Here is a 21,240-nt window from a genome sequence, read left to right as displayed (position 1 = left end):
AAAGTTCTATAGCCACGAACATACATATATCAGTATATAAAGAAATGAATAAACAAAAGGACCAGAAGAGAACATCAAACTGTTTAACTGTTAATTCTAGGGGAAGGGACTGGGATTGAGGATCATGTTTTATTTTATATACTTTAAAATATATTTTTAGGGTAAAAGTGTATTCATGTATTATGTAATTTTTAAAGAAATTAAAAGTTCCTATACTTCTTTCAAAATTAGTTGGGTCTATATATAACATATATCATAATATTATCTATTATCAAATAAATGACTACAGCAACAACGTGTTACAAAAGAGAAAATTATGCTGTCCAAATAAAAGCCGTCGAGCAATGATATGGTAAGATATGATTTTCCTACTTCCAAATCTGCAGTAAATCCTAATGCAAATATCTCAAAATACCCAAGAATCAACAAAGCAGGTAAATCATTAAAAAGACAACAAAAACTCAGATCCCTGAGAATAGAGATATTTTGTTGAACGTAAGATGCTTACAGTAATCTAAGAGACTTCAATCCATCGAAGGTTCGAGCAGGAATACATCTCAAACGGTTGTAACTAAGAATTCTGAAAGCACACACAAGCCAATTTGTTTTACTCAGTTATACCATAATGGGCAAATGTCATTTTTAAAGTAAAGCAGTTAAGGAAGGAGTTATTTTAGCATCCTATAAATTGAGAATATTGAGGCCTAATATATATTTTTAATCCTTGTGTTGTTTTGCTATTACAACATATTTATTTCTAACTACCGTCTAGCATGCTTCCAATGCTGATGCCTCAACTATGCCCTCCCAGAGGTGACTTTCCTCAGAAGTCTGTCTTAAGGATCTCTCCCAACCCCACCACAAATGTAAACTATTCTTTGTTTCTTTTATAGAGCCCAATACTTTTTATAATATATGTATTTGTTTGTTTATTGGGGTTTTACTTGTCTGTTTCTCCCAACAGTATTTACATCTTTGAGGGCAGAGACTCTATCTGTCTTGTTTACCAGGAACATCCAGGGCCGAAAAATGCATTTTGTCCAGTGAATTAATAAATACTCAGTACATTTTCATACTCACAAGGTGAGAAGCTGGGTCATGTTGCTGAAGCTCTGATTAGAGAGGGTGCTTATTCGGTTGTTACTTAAGTCTCTAAAACAGAAAAAGAAAGAAATAGAGCCTGCTGTTACCATAGAAATGGAAATATTAGTGATTCTTAGAAAGAGAAGGATCTTCTTATTCACAATCAGAGCACATTGTTAGCACTCAGCTTTTATCTGAAAATAACAAAACATTGGGTAAACCTCTGGGGTAGATCCTAATGTTCTTCATAATTATTCACATCCTGGGCTGTTGAAATTAGAAGTGACCATATGCCTTGCTTTGGCCAGTGACATGTGGGCAGCAGCACCAGTCTCACTTCAGAATAGAAGCTTTAGAAGGAGCTTGCTTTTTCCATATCCCTCTGCTTCCGCCCCTGCAAGACTTGTGATGCTCCACAGAAAGCCCACACCTGTTGCCTGGTCCCAGAGCAAAGACACGTGGAGGCACTCACAACAGACACATTTTATGAGTGAGAAATAAACATTTGTTCTTGAAAGTTCCATTGGTTACACATACTTTATCTTCACTGATTCATATGCTGACTGATACACATATGTAAATTTGATAACTGGAAGAATCCCTCGTTTAATTACATTCACAATGCCATCATTAAAAACAATGCCATATTAAAACTTTGCCCTTGGCAAAGTCACTGGCACATACTAGGTCCTCAGTAAATATCTGCTTAATGAATGATAAGTAAATGAGAGAGATGTGGATTTTCTACCAATGCTAAATGGCTATTAATAAGTGTACTTTGTACTACGTATGTGTTGTAAGTTATATTCAGTGAACTTGATCTTATTTTTATTCTATATAATCTATATGTCATATATAATATAATGACATATTTTATAAATATAATACAATAATATAATATATAATGTAATATAATAATACATAATAACTTTTTTTGCATTTTGCTTTAAAAAAATTAGTGAATATATGCATATACATACTCGCATATATATGACAATGTGACACATATTAGTAAATATGTATAAATTCACTAATTTTTTTCTATAGCAAAATGCCCAATATATGAATAAAAGGAAGATTCATGAATAAATGGAAGATCATGGGTCATAATTTATATTCCTTTATGTGTGTGTGTATTTATATTCACTGTTCTTTCTGAAGCAAAATAGATGAAGAAATGCAAGATTCAGAAAAGCTGAAGATTATCCATTCCTTTATTAAAATACCAAAATATCAGTAAAATGAACCAACAGAATTGTGAAAGCGGTAGGAATGTTATAGGAGCTTTATAATTCATCTTCTTAGCTGCAGAAGTACTATACCAAAATTTTAAAAATGAATAAATATATCTATGTTAGCAGAAGTTACTTGCCTAGAGTTGTATAATGAGTCATTGGTAAAAGCATTTCTGGATCTACAAATTCTCATTTTTCATTTCCAAACTGGTTTTAAATAATCACATGCTGTCCCACAAATGACCCAATTCTGCTGACGTGACTCTCTGGAAATTGCAGCAATTTCATGGTTTATTTAACTGAACAAAATGTATGTAATCAGTTCTTGCTGCTATTAAATAAATAACTAGAGGCAGAATAAGACATCTTAGAAGATATTCTTTTTTTTCTTAATTTAATCATTTGTCATTTAAACAGTCCTATATACTTTCTACAAAGTATTTGATTTCCCCATACTTTTAGTGAAAATTAAAAATGATCCACAGTATTTTAACTAACGTCCACCTACCTGGGATAAAGTTTACATTGAGAAATGTAACATTTTCTGCTACCTACGTTTCTAGAAGTCACTAATTAGGAATAAACCTCCTTATTCTAGGAATACTAGAAATCTGCCTCCTAAGCCAGCCATATTTTCTCTAAAATCAGATAGACTTAGTAAAGTATTTCCCTTTGCATCCACTATCATTGCTAATTTTTTGTTTTGTGAGTTTTATCAATTACTAACATAGCTACTCTAAGTGTGACATTATATATAGTAAGATTATATATATTTTTAAATATTGTGCACATAACCAGATTGAAATGTTTGTAATTTTAAGTATAATCTTGTATTCATAACCTAAAGATGGTAAAAAATTGTTTACATACATTAATGAAAAAAAGAGATGCTACTTTAGGAGGACATTGAACCAAACTAAAAAAAATTCAATGTTTTGAAATTTATACTCAAAATGTCAGCATTTTTGACAAGTTTACTTAAATACTGTGTAAGTAAATATGGATTTTAGAAAATAAATTTTAACACTGGAAGCCCTAACTCAACTTATAATGTGTTATATAAGAGAATAAAACCTAATAAACTAGATTTATAATATATTTTCACTAAAGTTATTACCATCTAATATCTTTTGTTTAAAGTCAAGAACAAAAACATTGTTTTCTATCTTTCTTTCCTTGGCTTGTCATAAAATAGCCCATATTCATTATCAATAGAAGTAGCCGATTTATTGCATTTTTATAATTCTCTGATACTTAACCTTAATCTTATTTGTACTTTGAACAGGGGAGGACCTTTTTCTGAGACACTCCATCGCCTGACTGATATTCAGTGAAGATGTAGCTACTGATCCAGAACTTCAACGAGCAAGGAGGGAAGCATCTAACTGTAAATGATTTATATTATCTGAAAGGTTCGCTAAATCTTCCGCTTCTTGCTATCCCCATTTTCATGAAATAGAATAAGAAGTCAAAGACGGAAAAATACAACACATTACTTACATAAGTGTTAAATGTTTGTAGTTAGAGAGTTCTTTAGGAACCAGTGTAAATTGGTTCCCATCCAGATACCTAAAAACAAGAAAACAATATTATCATTTTAAAAGTAACAGCAATATATCATAAAATAGTTGAACACTATTTCATTTTTAACTGAGGCAAGGAAGCACTTGGCAGTTTTGGCTTTAAGATCTCATGTTCCTAGCTGGGATTGTTGTTTAAGAGAAATAAAGAAAAAAAAGCACAGTTGTCCAATCCAGTAGACTTCTTGCATGGATCACTTAAGCTAAATTATAAAACCAAGGAGAGACTGGTGAGTCTAGTTCTTTGGCGTTTATCCAAGAAGGCAAGGGATGTATCCGACCACTTGTGTGTCAGTGGGAAGGTTCTCTCAACCAACCGTATTTTTATTCAGTCTCCAGTCCGCTTGTTTTCATGTGGAGACAATGCCATGAAATGCATTTGCTACTGGCAGAACCTTGCTACCGAGGGCAAGACTATTCTTCACTGCCTTCATGTGTATCAATACAGTTAGCAAATAACGATGGGTGGTTTAAAGGAGATATTTGGGAATTTAAAAATAATTATATTCAATTTAAAATATCCTAAAAATAGTTTTTACCACTGTATACATGGCTTGGTAATAATAATTTTAGGAGGTTTCATAGAAAATCACAACATTTATCACATATACAAATATATTATATGTATGTAAAAGTAATAATCAGATAGCCACATATAAGTAAATTTTCCCTTTCTGATCAGAGTCAGCAGAATAATCAGACAATAGATAGGTTTTGGGCTAACTGGCAAGACACAAAAATGAAGGAATGCTTGAAGTTATATCCATGATGTCACAAAAAGAAAAGGAAATTCCATCTCCTTCCAAGGCTCCTCTTTCCGAGAATACAGACAGTGAGGGGTAAAAATGTCCTTCAGTAACTTGGGTCATCTGGCTATAGATGTGCCCACAAACAATTCTGGCACGTTGGGCACGTGACCCCACCTGCCCAGTGTTGTGGCCAATCTCGAGATCCAAGGTTGAGGTTAGTATTTTTGCTGAATACAGAAGTAGCTGAGAAATTGCTTGAGATAACAATGTATTTCAGATATTTCAAAATGAAAACAGTCCTATAAAAGGCATAAATTATCAAAATATGTAATAAATATTTGATTAAGAGTCGGGCATATGTTATGACTCTTGATGCCTACTCCAATTTTCTGACTGTATTTCAACTCCTCTCCCTTCTTTCCTTCCTCTAGCTAAGTAGTTCTTGTTACCACTAGAGGGTAGCATAATCCCATATACTTCAGAACTCTTCCTTTATTCCAGAAAACATCATAAGAGAAAGCCAAAAAGATTCAGAATGTGCGCTATGGATGTCTACATGTAAAACAAGCTAAGCGGGAAATTATATGGAACTGATTAAAACTAACGGATACCATTTGTTCAAAATGGTCCACCAATACATACTTATTTTTGCCAAATTCTTTAATAATTTAACATAATACACACATGAAATTTTTCTAATACGTGCATATATGTTACTGCACAGAAGGATCCTGCTCACTTGGTACATTTCTAAGAATAAGCTCTCTGGGAGGTAAAACTAGAATTCACAAGAGATGAATTATTTTCCTCATCTCTATAACATATTTTCTTTAGAAAAACAGGATTACTTTTTAATAATTTGTAGAGACATAGACTGAAGATTTGACTATCTGACAGAAGAAACACATAAATGGCATAGACAGGACATGAATCAAACAGGTTCTCAAACGTAGTTTAATAAGGAAATTAAAGAATGTTTAAAATTATTTGATGGGAGTCGGGTAAAACAACTAAAGCATGGGCCAGTTAAATGGTAGAAGTGATTTAGCATCCAAGATGATCTGAATGTCATGCTGAGTATTATGTTCTTGGCTGGGGTGCTCCTAGAATCAATGCTTTGCATACAGAATACTCTATAGGCATCCAGCTTCCCGACACTGGGTGGAGGGTAATCTTCTGAAATAAACACACATTAAAGTAAGAATTAAGTTACCCAGGCCGCTGAAGTGGAGCGCGCAGAAATTAACCACTACACCACCAGGCTGGCCCCTGAATTAAGTATTTAATTACACACACGCACACACAAAGCAGTGCTTATAGTTAATTAACAACTGTGATTGGTAGCAAGAGACAGAAATTGAACACGTTACAACAATTCAAATCTAAGAGGGATGTTCTGTGTACATGTGCTAAGATCACATCTTTTTTCTCTCAGTGTTCAATTCAAGACCAAATTAGGATTCAGAGAACTGCACGTGATTTGAAAACAAGTTCTTCAATAACTGAAGTGACATCTTCTTGAACTTCATTACCTATGTTCTATGTTGCCAAAAGTTTATCAAAGCTGCTCATTTGGAATACTCGTATACATCTGCATGAATTATAGGTACATATCCGCATGAATTACATTTGGACTTAAACCATTTTTGATACATGATTCCATACAAACAAAAAATGAACAGAGGCAAAATAACTCAACTGCATATCAAGCATTTGTACATGGTACATTAGCATACAGATAAAGGAATGGAATGGAGCATGTGTGCATCATTATTCAGATAGCTTATTTTCCGATTTATTTCATTCCACATATACAGCATGAGGCAGCTAAGGAAGTGTGGGTAGTGCTTAATATCTAGTTACATGTATACTGGCCATGTAATTTGTGGTTGAAAGCCAGTTATGAAAACATTAGGGATAATTGGCCCCATACCCTTCACAATTTAAAGGACTTTGATTCAAGCCCAAAGAGCAGTATCTCTTTTTAAGGGTAAGGATTATGCCAGCTTCTTCTACATCCCAGATATTTATGTATCCCATATGGTGAGATATTCTCCCAGGGGACATAATGGTAAAGAATAATTAACTATATGGAATATCCTAGACACTGTAGATAGACTAAACATACACCATTTCCCAAGGTGCATTTGATGGAACACTAGTCTTGCAAGATACTCCATGAAAAAAAGGTCATAGAGACAAATAAGTATGGGCGCCACCTTATATTTTACCATCCTCTCTTGGAGCTTCACTGTGCACCTTAGCATAATAAAGGCACTGAGAAATCTTACACTGAAAAACACAGAAACACACACAACCAGTATTCTGAACTGCTTATACTATTTGTTTAGGGTTTTACGTGATACTAATTAATGGCCCATAGAACGCAATTTGCAAACAGGACTCTAAAGATTTTTGTTTGGTCTCCATTTCCCTTGGTGTGTGAAATATTAATTGTTCAGAAAAGGGAAAGACAAGCTTTACTTACAGTTCGGTGACATCTCTTGGAATTCCTTTGGGCAAGACCTTCAAGCCCTTGTTGCTACATCGGACTACTGTATCCAAGCAGGTACATTCCATAGGACAGCGAGAGAGTGGGGAACAACTATTGTCATCATTTCCTAAATTGCCAAAAGAAATACAGGAAAACCCAGACTTGTGGCTTTGAAGATGCCAGAAGCGATTTTATGCTTTTAAATTAATGTAATAAACACAAAAGTCTCGAGCCATATAATCACTTATGTATAGGGCATTAAGTACAAATTGATTCCATACATTCTATATAGCACTGTTTTCAGACTGCCTAGGGCTGAATTCCAGAAATAATTCACAATCTGTATTATCAATACAATTATAATAGCTATTTTCTTCAGTTATTTATACAAATTATACTTTCAATTAAAATATATATATGTAAACTGAATTATGGAGAAATTGTAAGGAGACAGACATGAAGAGGCATAAAAGGACAGATTAATTTTAAAAGTTTAGCAAAAATTGTATGGGCCCCTCATTTTAAAATACAGGGCTCAAATGAGCTCTCCATTCACTGGCAATAATAATAGAACCAGCTCAACCTGCTTTACAGGGCTACTATGAGAATCAAATGCAATGATATATAGAAAGCATTAAAAAGTGAAAAATATTATTTTTGTTAGATTTATTAGAATTTCTATTTTATAAGTCAATTGCTTTTCTCATTTGAAAATTGTAGTTACCAAAAGAGATGCTTAGGATAATAAAAAGAAGTTAAAATGAAACTATATAAATAATATTAACCACAAGTTAGAGAAAATCTTCTAAAACATTAAGAAACACAATGTAGACTTGGATGTGAAAGTGCAGTCTGAGAAGGTGTCCTGTTGCTAAAACAAGACAAAACAAAATAACAAAACAGAGCAAAAGATACACAATAACTATCTGTTACCTGAACTATGATACGCTGTACAGTTGTGCCCTGCAGCATCAGAACTACCATATGATCCAGCTATTCCATTGCTGAGTATTTATCCAAAAAACACGAAAATATGAACGTGTAAGATACCTCCACTTGTGTTCATTGCAGCATTATTCACAATAGCCAAGACTTGGAAACAACTTAAGTGCCCATCAAGGAATGAATGGATAAAGAAGATGCGGTATATATACATAATGGAATACTATTCAACTATAAAAAAGATGAAATCTTGCCATTTGGGACAACACGGATGGAACTTGAGGGTATTATGCTAAGTGAAATAAGCCAGATGGAGAAAGTCAAATACTGTATGATCTCACTCATAAGTAGAAGATAAAAACAACAACAAACAAACACACAGAGTCAGAGATTGGATTGGTGGTTACCAGAGGGGAAGCGGGGAGGGAGGAGGGTAAAGGGGGTCTGGGTACATGTGTATGGTGATGGACAGTAATTAGTCTTTGGGTGGTGAACACGATGGAGTCTACACAGAAATCGAAATATAACGATGTACACCTGAAATTTATATAACGTTATAAACCAAGGTTACCTCAAGACAAAAAAATAATAAAAAAAAGAAAAAAATAAATATTTGTAGAGCAAATGAATAAGAGAATGGCATGGGAGCATAAACCTCCACACCAAAAATGTCCACGGCCTATTCTAGTCACAAAAACTTTCAATTCAGCCTTTAGGATGATTTTTCCAATTTAAATGAAGCCACATGGGACTGAGGGGCAGGGGCTGGGGAATGACTGCTAATGGGTACAAAGTTTCTATCTGGGGTGATGAAAATGTTCTGAAATTAAATAGTGGTGATGGTTGCACAACTCTGTGAATATGCTACAACCCACCGGATGGTGCACTTTAAAAGGGTGAATTTTGTGGCATGTGAATTATATTTCAATAAAGCTGTTATTTAACACACACACACACACACACACACACACACACACACAAAAAGAACAGTCTCTTGAACACCTGATGACCAAAGATTTGGCAAGGCTTTCTTACCGTCATCACAGGTGAAGTCTTGAATGGCAACATCCTGGATGGGGATTTCTTTGAGGAAGTAGGGTTTTTGACATCGAGGATTTCCCGTTACAATTCTTTTCTTCCTGAGCCATTCTCCCAACCAAGCCAGGTAGCAGTTACAGTTAAAAGGATTGGCCAAGAGGTTTCTAAGCGTCACATGCAAACAATGTAGAGTTGAGTTCCGAGTTTCACTTTCTTCTTCTCAAAACCCCATGCTACCATTTTCCCACACTATTTCTGTTGGAATGATTCCTTCCTGTTCTTTGTATCCTCCCCACCCCATTCATATTCAATCACACACAACATATGGGATGATTTCTTTGGCTAAAATTTTTATGTTTGGACCTTAAAAATAGCAACAATACTTTCATATAAGAATTCTTCAAATAATTTCATGTGAAAAATAAAGTGAAGGCAGCAATTTAGGGTTTATGCAGTGGATCCTGATAGATATCTCATTTAGAGATAATTAAAACTTGTCAGAAATCTGACTTGCTGTCAAACTTCTCTACACTGATAATGCAGTAATTTAATATAAAGATGAAGGCTGATTACCTTATATTATTGAGTTTAACCTGACAACAGCTATTTCATTAATTTGTCATTTCAAGATTTCCATCTCTTATTTGCTCCAGAGAATAGGTTTCCCATCTAAACTGACAGCTGAGTTGATTAAATGCCAGTTATAAAAATGAATTTACTTCTACAAATCTCAATACTTTTAGCATCTCACCACTTTAGCACAAACCTATTGACAATCCCATTATTTATAAACATGCCATCTTTAATATGCACAAATTAGTCACTCGATGTAAAATGTCACATTTTATGTGAAAAGAGGATTAAGTACCTTACTGATGGATGGATGCTTCTCTCAAATTATTTCTCCAGTGACTTGAGCTATGTTGAACAAGCTTTTTTCCTTTCTAACTATCTTTTGAGTTAGATTAGTATATTTAGATGCTGCCATTACTAGGAAATCATATCAGTTAGATTTATCATTTCAAACACCTATTTTTAGATACTCACATACAACAGGTCTGAAATACATTATTTGGAGGTGGATTTTTTTTTTTGACACCTTCTGAGCTCTGTCTATAAACCTATAAATATTCTTTATTCTTGAACTGTCTATATAAAATATCCTCTTGAACAGCTTCAACCTATTTCTTCACTATTTTCCTAATATCATAGTAAATGCCCTCTAGTGAACAGCTTTCATTGTTGGTCTGGTCATTCTAATGTATCTCTGTCATTGTGAATGATCCTTTTGAGCTTAGTTTGTTGGCAATAACCCTATCAGCTCTGTTTTTATGATACTTATACTGAAGAGATTGCAACGTGAGAACACTAGGGAAAATCTATAACATTTATTTGCAGCACAAGCAAGTTATAATAAGACTAAAATTTATATATTAAGCTATATCACATTTTTATAAAAATGAATTGATTGACGAATATTATAATTCTTGTTAAATTTTAATATAAGATAGTAGACAATATTTTTAGAAAATTAAAATAAGTTTAACAGGGACAAATTTGTCCATTCTAAAAAATACTAAATCCTTGATCTAATTTTTATGAAATGCCTAATAATACATTAAAATGTTATTAATAAAAGTAAAAAGTATAATACACTGGCTCAACTAATACAAAAATGAAGACTATTTTTCATACTTACAGAGTAGATAAAGAATGGAGAGTATCAAATGCTCCCGGTGCAATTGTAGTAATTTGATTATCATATAAAGAAAGCAAACGCACAGAACTGAGTCCTATGAAACTCTCATTCCCTACACAGCTTATGCGATTACTTCTCAGCATCCTGAGGGAAGAAAGAGAACACTGTTACGGAGTTGAAGCATCAGGCAATCAATTTTGCCTATCTGAGGACCAAAATAACCCCTCTTTGCAAATGTGTAGCATTCATTACTGTTACCTGAATGTTCTCTTGTCATCAGGAATTGCTGTGGATCTGCACTGAGAACATTTGCAAGAATAAAATGCTTAGGGTTGTCAATGATTACACTCCATTACAAAGAGCACAGTGAGCCTCAGCATGGACTTACAGCCCCGTGAAGAGGGTAGAACGTTTTCCTTTGATGCTGTAATTATGTTTGCATGATTACAGAACATCCTAATTCACCTACAGCTCTCTAAGCCCTTGAAGACCTGTGATTTGTGTAATCACATAGCATTACATCAGAGGTTGAACAGAAAGGAGGCAGAAAAGAATCAATAACCACAGCAGATGAAGAACTGAGGGCATCTCAGGGACTTACATACCAAGCCAATGTCAACATGGGCTGGGGTGCCAAAATTGACTGAGCATCCACAGAGCTTGCATGAATTATTTTATTTATGAAAATTATTTCATTATTTAGAACTTAAAATGAGGCAACAGTTAACAGATTCCAGTTGTTCACAATGAAGTTTAAATTGGCTTCCCTTGAAAAAATTCTGACCATTTTTTTTAAGTCATTGTCATTAATAGGATTAGCACTATGGTCATTTCCTCATCACTGCTAAAATTTTGGTTCAGTTCTCAATTCTTTGCTGAACCGTTTACTTGTAGGGTTTATAAAAGGAATGAAAAGCTTCTAAAAATCCCATGTAAAAATGAATAGTTGCCATAAATCTTACTCAGAATTGCTGAAAAGTTAATTTGTTTTCCTTAATTTTTCTAAACATGAGTTGACCACCCCACTAGAAGATTGTAGTAAGCAAAAGAGAGAGGCAAAAAAAAATTAATAACAAAATATTCCTTTAAAAATCTAGATTGCCCTATAATAAAGAAGAAATACCAACTTTTGCATTCTGCTAAGTCAAAGATAAGAAGAAAGGATGACATCCTCCTTATCAAGACATTATTTTATGGTAGGAAACAAATGCACAACGGAAAAGTTTTTCTGTTAGCACTATCCTTTGCCATAAATAATAAAGAGCACTTGGTCTTAATCTTGTTGGAGTCCCGGACCCCTGGGAGAAGTTGAAGACAGCTTTGCTTTCTGTTGCTAAAAAAATCCATAAGCACATGTGTACTAAATTTTGCCTGCAATTGGGGATTCAAAGACTGCTGAAATATGTACATGTACTACTAAGAGGTTATGAATTCTAAAGGATTAACAAGTTTAGGGGTAATGAGGGTGTCTTGCTAAAATCTTTACAGTTACAAGCTAAAAGATAGCATTTAGAGGAATAGATATGTCCAGATAAACCTACTCTAGGCCTTTGAACACCCTGAGCTTCGCTCTAAATGCTTTATTATGCTTGTTGGGCACAGTGGGATTAAGTAGAGAGCAATGGGTGTCTGTCTCAGGTGCCAAGACATAAGAGGCCCCAAAACATTGCTAGGAATACAATGAAGGAGAAAGATGAATTTAGAGAACCTGTCTCAGAGAGAGTCCTGTGAATGGAACTAGGAGGTGGCCACCTACAAACCAAGAAAAGCGATCTCACCAGAAACCAACCCTCTCAGCACTTTGATCTTGGACTTTTAGCCTCCAGAACCGTGAGAAAACAGGTTTCTGCTGCTTAAGTCATCCAGTATGTGGTATCTTGTTATGGCAGCGCAGGGCAAACTAATATAAGTGGGGTCACAGGCTCACCCCACCCCACCCCCATACTGCTCCTTCAAGAAGAAGGTTCCAGTAAGGAATAGTCCCTCTACTGTCTAAGAAGGGAGGCTTCTGCTTGTTGCAGGGTTTGTGTTTTGCTGAGTTACCTGAGACAGCTCGGGGGAGGGGAGCAGGGGCAGGAGCAGGTACAGCCACCTGTGGTCTATCTTCTCCGCCCTCCTTCTACACACGCCTCAATATACCCTCCACAAAAAGTCTGAAGGAATATTTGCATAACATTTTGAAGGGGCTCCAAGTGAGCCCTTGGGAGAGGTCAGCAGGTTGCAGTCTGGTACTGCTGGATGGCTAGGTTCCAGGCTATCCCTGTGAGGCTCAAGGAGCACACTTCTGCTTCCATGTGCAGAGGGTTCTCAGCAGGATTCGAATTTGGGATGCTATGAACACATCCCCACTGGCTAGGGAAATGCCCTTCTCCCTCTGCATCTGATAAAGAGCAGGCAGTGGACTTCCTTGGTTATCAGCCCCCTGGTTGTGGCTCTGAGGGGCTATGCGGGGCAGGGTGAGGGTTTAGAGGAGTCACCAAGGACTGCTTCTTGGTTACAAATAGTTTCCTGCATGTCTTCCAAAGGCTTCAGAGTTTGGTTTGTGTCTCTTCCAATTTTCAGGCCACCACTTTTGTCAAACATAATTACACATCTTAGAGATAATAAAAACTACACATATGCGTTGTAGAAAATTCAAGTAACTCAAAGTGTTGTCTGTATTAGTCAATCCAATCTTCATCCTCCTTGGCCAACCATCTTTTGGAAACATACAGAATTTCTTTTTCCCAACCTCCCTACTCCTGAGAAAGCAGACATAACTCTTGCCATGTTTTCTTCGAAACAGATAGTAAAAGATCTACCGCCAGCCAGTCTCTCTCTTTTTCACTAAGACTTTGCAGGGGCAGACAAAGGGGGTCTCTAGATAAGGTATCAGATTTATTCTGCCCCAGGGGTTGGAGTAGACTCTGAAGCTAGTGACCTCGGGCCAAGAGGGAGTCTTAGATGGAGGTGTTTGAGGAAGAGGAAAGAGAAGGATCATTCTGAGGCAGAACAGGGGAGCCAGATCAGCACAAGTACTGGAGCAAGGACAGTCTTTAATTGAGGAATTGGCAGCCAGGAGAGACTCTCTTTTGATCTTTTGCAAGCAACATACTGAAGTCAGGAGTACTGGAGTCAGGGACACCCCCTCCGGGGATCATAATGACAAATGAACTACAATCCTGTGGTAGAAGAATCACAAAGCAAATGAGAATACTCACAAAGTTTTGAGGCTTTCCAATCCCTTGAACATCTTATGCTGAACGTTTTCCAAACGATTACTCGTGAGAAGTATTTCGTTTACACCTGATGCTCCTTCAAATGCTCCCTCTTCAACGTCTGTGATCTTATTGTTGCTAAAGTTTCTAAATGAACATTGTTGAAACGAAAATTTTAAACAATTTCTTTTTAACAATGAAGTCAATGAGACAACATGTTTGATCATTTTTTTCTACTGAACAGTCTTCACAATCTCCAAGCTCTTCACTGCCCAGCACTCCTGAGGCTCTGAAAAGACACCACTTCCCTATTCCATCAAGCCAAAGTGATAATGATACTAAGGAGGAATGTCTATGGTGAAAAACACCAGTCCAATCAATGTGAAAACGATCTGCAAGGGTCCCCAGGAGGATAAAATTCTAGAGGTCAGGTATTGAGTTGCATAAACCTTTATGGCTGCCATAAAACTTAATAGGGAATTTTTTAAAGAAATGCCCCTGCTTAAAACTATCGAATGAATTAATGACTAAAAGGCGGCAATTGAGTAGAGAGAAGGATGGACTAAAGTGTCTTCGCGGTTAGATAGCTTCAGAAATGTATCTGAATATGGGTTTATTCCCAGTTAAACTTCTCGTGTAATAATGTGTCAAAACAATCAACTTAACTGTCAGCATTTTGTATAATACAAATATTACAGGGCTTGCCCAGAGGGCAAGAACGTGCAGTTGAGACAACACCTTTCTATAGGTTCTATCCTTCTCTTTCTCAATCCTCACTCCAAGACTAGGAATGCCATCAGAACAAGGATCATTTTTATGTATCATTTTATTCCCCTCAGAGCATTGCACATAGTAGCTGCTCAATAAATATGCATTGAATTGCAAGGCACCTTATAGCAAAAAAGAAAGAGCAGTTAGTGTCAGTGGAAAAGGAGAACAATTAAACAATTAGAAAGTCTTCAGGAGGCAGTATAGAATGAGGGTCAAGTGTACAGGAAGTAGTTTCAGTCTGCTCTGTCAGTTACAGTCTACGTGACCGTGAGCCAGTTACGTACATAAAAGCACAGATATCACAGAAGAATGCTCCTTTCCTCCTTCTGAGTGTTCCTTGTATGTGTAGGGGGCTCCATTGTCTTTACACTCTTGACCTTTGTCCTGTCCCTCCCTCCCCCATCCTCAGGGGGATAGAGTACTGTCTAAGTGTTGTTGAAACTGCTGAGCTTATAAACTTATTTTAAAATAGGAGTTGTGGACATGTAGTAAGACAGATAAGCTATCAAGCCAGTTTACCAATCATTAATATTGACTATATTCTAATCAAAGTTTAATGAAGCAAAAAGTCAAACAGTTGACATGAATGTGCTGAAAGAGAAATAACAGCATGGTTTGGGGAACAGTAAAGGAAGTTACAAAACATGACTGAACCCATCTCTAATGTGCTTAGATTGCTGGATTCCTGCTGTGGCCACAGAACAGACCAGCTGTCTGAGTTAAACTAAGATGCTGGGGCTCTGCTACAGGACATCGTTTGAATACATAGGAAAGAGCCAATTACTCGGGTTCTTCTCAGACATTACCCTAAATTCACGTCACAGGTAGTCATTGCATGGAAATTGCTCTGAATCTTTTATATTTTCCAATTTCCAAGGAAATCTAAATAAAACTGCAAAGGGATGGGAAAAACACAATAAAACACTACAGAAATATAAAAAGATGGCTAATACACAGCTTACATTTTACGTAACTGAGGAAGTTTCTTGAAGATTCCTGTAGCTTCCAACACCGTGAATTCATTATTATTGAGACGCCTAGGGAAACCAGACAGAAAAATTTCATTACCAACAGTCAGGAATGGATTAAATTTTATTTATTTTTATTTATTTATTTATATATTTATTTTCTCGTGAGGAAGATCAGCCCTGAGCTAACATCTGTTGCCAATCCTCTTCTTTTTTGCTGAGGAAGATTGGCCCTAGGCTCACATCCGTGCCCTTCCCATACTTTCTAGGGGACGCCGCCACAGCATGGCTTGACAAGCGGTGCGTTGGTGTGCGCCAGGGATCCGAACCTGTGAAACCCCGGGCCACTGAAGCAGAGCTCGCGCACTTAACCACTGAGCCATTGGGCCGACCCCTAAATTTTATTTTTCATACAGAATTATAACATTATTTAATGATTATCCTAAAGCAAAATGTAAGACATATCATAGAAGATTTGCAGAAAGTACTGATTTTTTTCCCATTTCACTCAAATTTTAATGATCAAAATAAAATATACGAAGAAGCACATAGTAGAGAAAACCAATAATTGAAAATCAAACTCAGCTCTCCTTTAGTAATTAGCAGAAGAAAGTTTCTCAAACTTTATTTTTCACTATTGCCCCTCCCCGACAAAGCATTTTAGACAATTTTTTACTAATCACTTGTTCCATCAATTTTTTATTCACAGCTTTGATTTACAATTTACATGCCATAGAATTTACTCTTTTGAAGTGCACAATTCATTGGTTTTTAGTATATTCACAAGATTGTGCAACCATCTTTGCTACCTAACTCTAGAACACGTTCATTACCCAAAAAAGAAATCCCATGCCCATCAATGATCACTCCCAATTTGCTGCTCCCCACTGTCTCAGTCCTTGGCAATCACTAATTTACTTTCTATCTCTATGGATTTTCCTATTCTGGACATTTCATATAAATGGAATGTGGCCTTTTGTGTCTGGCTTCTTTCACTTTACATAATGTTTACAAGGTTCATCCGTGATTAGCATATATCAGTACTTCATTTCTTTTTATGGTCAAATAATATTCCACTGTGCAGACATACTACATTTTGCTCATCCATTTATCAGTTGATGAATATGCTTCCATCATACTCAAGCATCCACTTTTTTGATTATTATGAATAATGCTGCTATAAACATCAGCGTACAAGTTTTTGTGTGGACATATGTTTTCAATTCTTTTGGATATATACATAGGTATGGAATTGCTGGGTCACATGGTAAATCTGTGTTTAACTCTTGAAGGAAGATCCAAACTATTTTCCAAAGGAAATGCACAATTTTACATTCCCACCAGTAACATATGAGGGGTCTAATTTTTCTCACTTGTTATTGTCCTTTTTTTTTGGTTATAGCTATTTTAGTGGATTGTGAAGTGTTACCTCATTGTGTTTTTGATTTGCATTTCCCTAACGCCTAACGATACTGAGCATTTTTTCATGTGCTTATTAGACATTTGCATATCTTCTTTGGAGAAATGTCCATACAAATAATTTGACCACTTTTTAATTGGGTAATGTACATTTTTATTGAGTTGCAAGAATTCTTTATATATTCTGGATATAAATCCTTTATCAGATATGTGATTTGCACATATTTTCTTCCCAGTACCAATTTTTAAATGTGCAATAAAAAAATTTCTTAATTTCCTAAAACACATACAACCTCTGCTGAAGAATAAATTAGATGTTAGTTGTTAATGCAATTCTTGATTGACAAGTAAGCCTATTCAAGGTGTTACCATGCTGGAAGATATAATTTGAATTGTTTGTAGTATTACTGGAAATAAGCATAACTTCCTACGTGACTGTAAAAATAGAGTTCAGGGCTTTTACTTGCATGGTCCCCATGCATTTCAAAAAGTCCTGGAGCTATGAAATAGCTTCATGAACTAGCAGGAATAAAAAGAAGCCTCACTATAACCACAGGGTAGTTAGTTCCTGTCATCTCTTTGACAGCATTACATTATTTTTAATTATTCAAATTGCTTTAAATTCATTAAGTAACAGGCATGAGTATAGGCATGGTGGGAGATAAACTATAAAACACAATCCCTGTCATCATGGGGCTATAATCTAGTTGAAGACAAAAGGATTATACATGCACAAAATACACCCAACTACGCTAAGCAGTTAATGACAAATACCAGATGGTGCTATCCATAAACATTGCTGAGACGTTCAGAAAATGATGAGATTTCATGAGGTTCTTCCTGGATTTTTAGAACACTAACATTAAATGTCTTACTTTTATAAATAAAGCCAGTAAAGGCAAACCATACATGGGCATTCAACCTATAAACGATTCAACAAACATATTTTGGCACCTAGTCTATGCTAGGCCCCCCCATTAGGGTCATAAATATAAATCTGATCACACTCTGCCCTTATAGCTTTCCTGCTATGCTCTCCATTGTTCAGAAAAAACTATCGTTTGTGCTGTAACATTTGATAACCACTGAATCCTTCCATTTGTGAGTCAGGGAAGTAGTAAAGCAGATAAAAAAGGATTCCCTGATTGAATTTGTAATTAACAGAGACTCAAAATGGTGACTCTCAAACTACTTTATTTGGTTGCTGTAAACACTAACTACTTTAAAAACTTATTAAGTGCTTAGAAGTGGGTTTGGGCATAAATAATAAGAAATAAATATCAAATAAATGCTATTATTATTAGCATTATTAAGTGCTAACTGAATTTTTGAGAAGTAAATTAATTTCTGTAGTTGTATCTTGGAAAGATGAAGTAAGATAGCCTCTAATATACTCTTATACAAAGAAGACTTATGCCAATGTGTGCTAATTAAAATTAATGTAATTATTGAGAATAAAAGGTCAAGACCAAAATTCCAATGCTTTGATGCTATCATTCCCTCCCTCCCAACCAGGATTTTGTTGGGAGATGAACTTACAGCTCTGCAGTGTACTGGGGAATGTGGTCTGGGATTTTGGTGAGTTTTTGATTGGAGCAATCTACTGTGGTCCCTTCACAGCGGCACTTTTCAGGGCAAGCCAAATCTGCAAAGCAGTCCCCACTTAATTTTGATCGATAATCTTCTGTACCTATTGAGGATTCAAGCCAAAAGAGAAGATACTAAGTCTAAAGGTTAGAATATTTGTTAATTTGTAGGAAGAAAAAAGTAAGATAACTACAGATTATGCAGCAGGGAGACAACTTGGGGAATTTTGGTCAATGGATGTCAGGAGAGGGTTAAAACAAGGGCTTGGAATTTGCTGGAAAAAAGAGTAACCAGATTCACAGGACAGGCAAACATTAATAGAGTTGAGCTTTTCACAGCTGTACTGTCTGCTGATCCAGTTATGAGCCATTCTAGCCTATTTGACAGCTAATCACACAATGGCTATTAATTGTTAAAAGTTTATTTTTTTCTCTGAGTCAAGAATTTAAAATGTATCCAGTAATAAACATATTCCTATATATCATTTTAAATTAGGGCTTTCAAGGCAAATAGATGTACTCAGGTTTTTAAATTTTCTACGGTCTTTTATTATTCTCTCCCTCTCACATAATCTTCAGAAATGCTTAAAAAGCCCTCTTTTTTCATTTTGATTTTATAAAAAGAGACAAGTAAATCCTGATTTAAGCCTCAGCAGCTTGTCATGCTGTAGAAAGCTGCGTGACGTTCCATGGTGCTTGACGGAACCATGTTTTACTCATACCTGGCAACCACATGGTTAGATCAAGCACAACAGAAAATCTCGCCACATAATCACTACACCATCCACTAGGCCAAGGGTAAGACCGAGAGGAAAGATGAAGGGAAGCAGGAGAAAAGCTACAGACGTTCTGGAAATGTAATACTGTTTACATGACATGCATTCTTCCCGCAGAATGTTTATGACCATTGTAAGAGTATTACTACCGAAGGTTTCCTGGAAACACAAAGAAGGGGCTATACTGAAAAGTGCCTCCACCGTTCCTCAGAACTGCAGAATGGAAATAACAGCTTTCAGGAAAAACATCCAGGAAGAGGTTGAAGGTGAGCTACAAGGACAACAGAGAATCTCAAAAGACCTGTGGTTTCTTCTTGAAAAAAAAGGTGCAAAAGACCGAGAATAGAAGAAGGTACATCAGGATTGAAAAGGGAGGACATTATGTTTCAGATCAGATACTTTTACTTACAGCCAAAATGGTGAATTCCTGCAAAAGTAAAGATCACCAAGAAGGAAAGAAAGACAGAGCAATCCCAATTAAGATTAATACACATATCTAAAACTAACTAAGGTCTCTTCCTTCTTTCCTTACTGTGGCAATTATCGGGAGACAGTATGGTATGACAGGAATTGTCAGACTGTAAACTTTTATCATAATTTTTTGAAGCACAGTGGTCTTATAGGAAATGCAGTGCATACAAGATGCACAGCACAAATTAAGTTCTTGTCGATTTCTTTAAAAGATGAACTCTCCGCAAGACAGATTTTCTTGTGAGTTATCAGTATAATATCTAGAATGTCATATAGAATGGTGGTAGGCAAGTAAACATGTAAAATTAAGTGAAAAATTAATCATGGAGATCTTCAAGGACTATAACTAGCACATTTGGATTAATCCTTAGGCTGTGGCTTTTTAATGACCTTTCTCACTTATAAATAATGTCACTTAGTGGAAATGGAATCAGAATCTTGTACTAAGTTTGTAAAGCTGAATATGAGTTTCATTACATTTGGCAATTAATGCCACGGAATTTATTGGGAATCTGTTGTATTGTGGTTTAAGCTTCCGTTTTAAAAGTGAAATGAGGAAATACTGGGAATAAAGTCTAAAAGACAGGTACACTAGGTAACTTACATTTAAAATAATCTGCATTCAATGCAATGACAATAATGCTTATTTTATGGTGGCTCTTTACGTAGGCTCAAATTTTAATTAAAATCTGGAAAAATAAAAGGGAGAGGAGGCCCAAAGACTTCTTCTGAGTCCTGACTTCTATAATTATTGTTTTAAATAATGTAAATTGAATTATTGGAAATTGACAATTAAGCCATAATCCGACAATGATATTGGATATAAAAGATATTTTCCAAAACTTTTTTTGGCTGCTGTCAATAAGAGGGCAAAACTGTATCAGAATTTATGAATACAACCTGACTTTTCTTCTTTATTTGGTGAATTGAAAATATTAATTTCTAAATTGTTAATAAAGTATATTTAAGTGTAATAGACTGAATAATTTGGTAACAATTATATTAACTGCTGTAAATGCTGGGATTTAAGTAATATTAATGTTTTATCCTATAGGTGTTCTGGTCTTTAGAATATGGTTTTTTCTGGGTAAGTAATAGCTATCAGATGACTTTCTACTTAATAATTGGGTAAAAATAATGAAGTTTAAAGATTGCCAAGGAAGGTCTATCAACTGTTCTTTTCAACATGTTATTTCTTATGCAGCCAATGTGATATATAAAATATTATTGAT

The 21,240-nt window shown here is 35.5% G+C and overlaps 1 protein-coding gene across 2 annotated transcripts in view; it reads right to left on the bottom strand.

Annotated features, from left to right (window-relative positions):
• Nucleotides 1-21,240, bottom strand: part of SLIT2 (slit guidance ligand 2) — a 364,985-nt gene that overhangs the window by 64,998 nt on the left and 278,747 nt on the right. For both annotated transcript variants that reach the window (XM_058546810.1, XM_058546811.1), the window contains 9 exons: nt 18,715-18,865; nt 15,751-15,825; nt 14,021-14,164; nt 10,821-10,964; nt 9,119-9,285; nt 7,136-7,268; nt 3,819-3,887; nt 1,081-1,152; nt 509-580 (listed from right to left, as the gene is read on the bottom strand). In XM_058546810.1, coding sequence (XP_058402793.1) covers nt 509-580; nt 1,081-1,152; nt 3,819-3,887; nt 7,136-7,268; nt 9,119-9,285; nt 10,821-10,964; nt 14,021-14,164; nt 15,751-15,825; nt 18,715-18,865 — 1,027 coding nt within the window. The remainder of the gene's footprint in view (nt 1-508; nt 581-1,080; nt 1,153-3,818; nt 3,888-7,135; nt 7,269-9,118; nt 9,286-10,820; nt 10,965-14,020; nt 14,165-15,750; nt 15,826-18,714; nt 18,866-21,240) is intronic.

Source organism: Diceros bicornis, chromosome 8, assembly GCF_020826845.1.
Source record: "Diceros bicornis minor isolate mBicDic1 chromosome 8, mDicBic1.mat.cur, whole genome shotgun sequence".
Classification (NCBI taxonomy): domain Eukaryota; kingdom Metazoa; phylum Chordata; class Mammalia; order Perissodactyla; family Rhinocerotidae; genus Diceros; species Diceros bicornis.
Note: the sequence above shows the minus strand (reverse complement) of the source record. Positions and strands in the feature narration are given on the sequence as shown.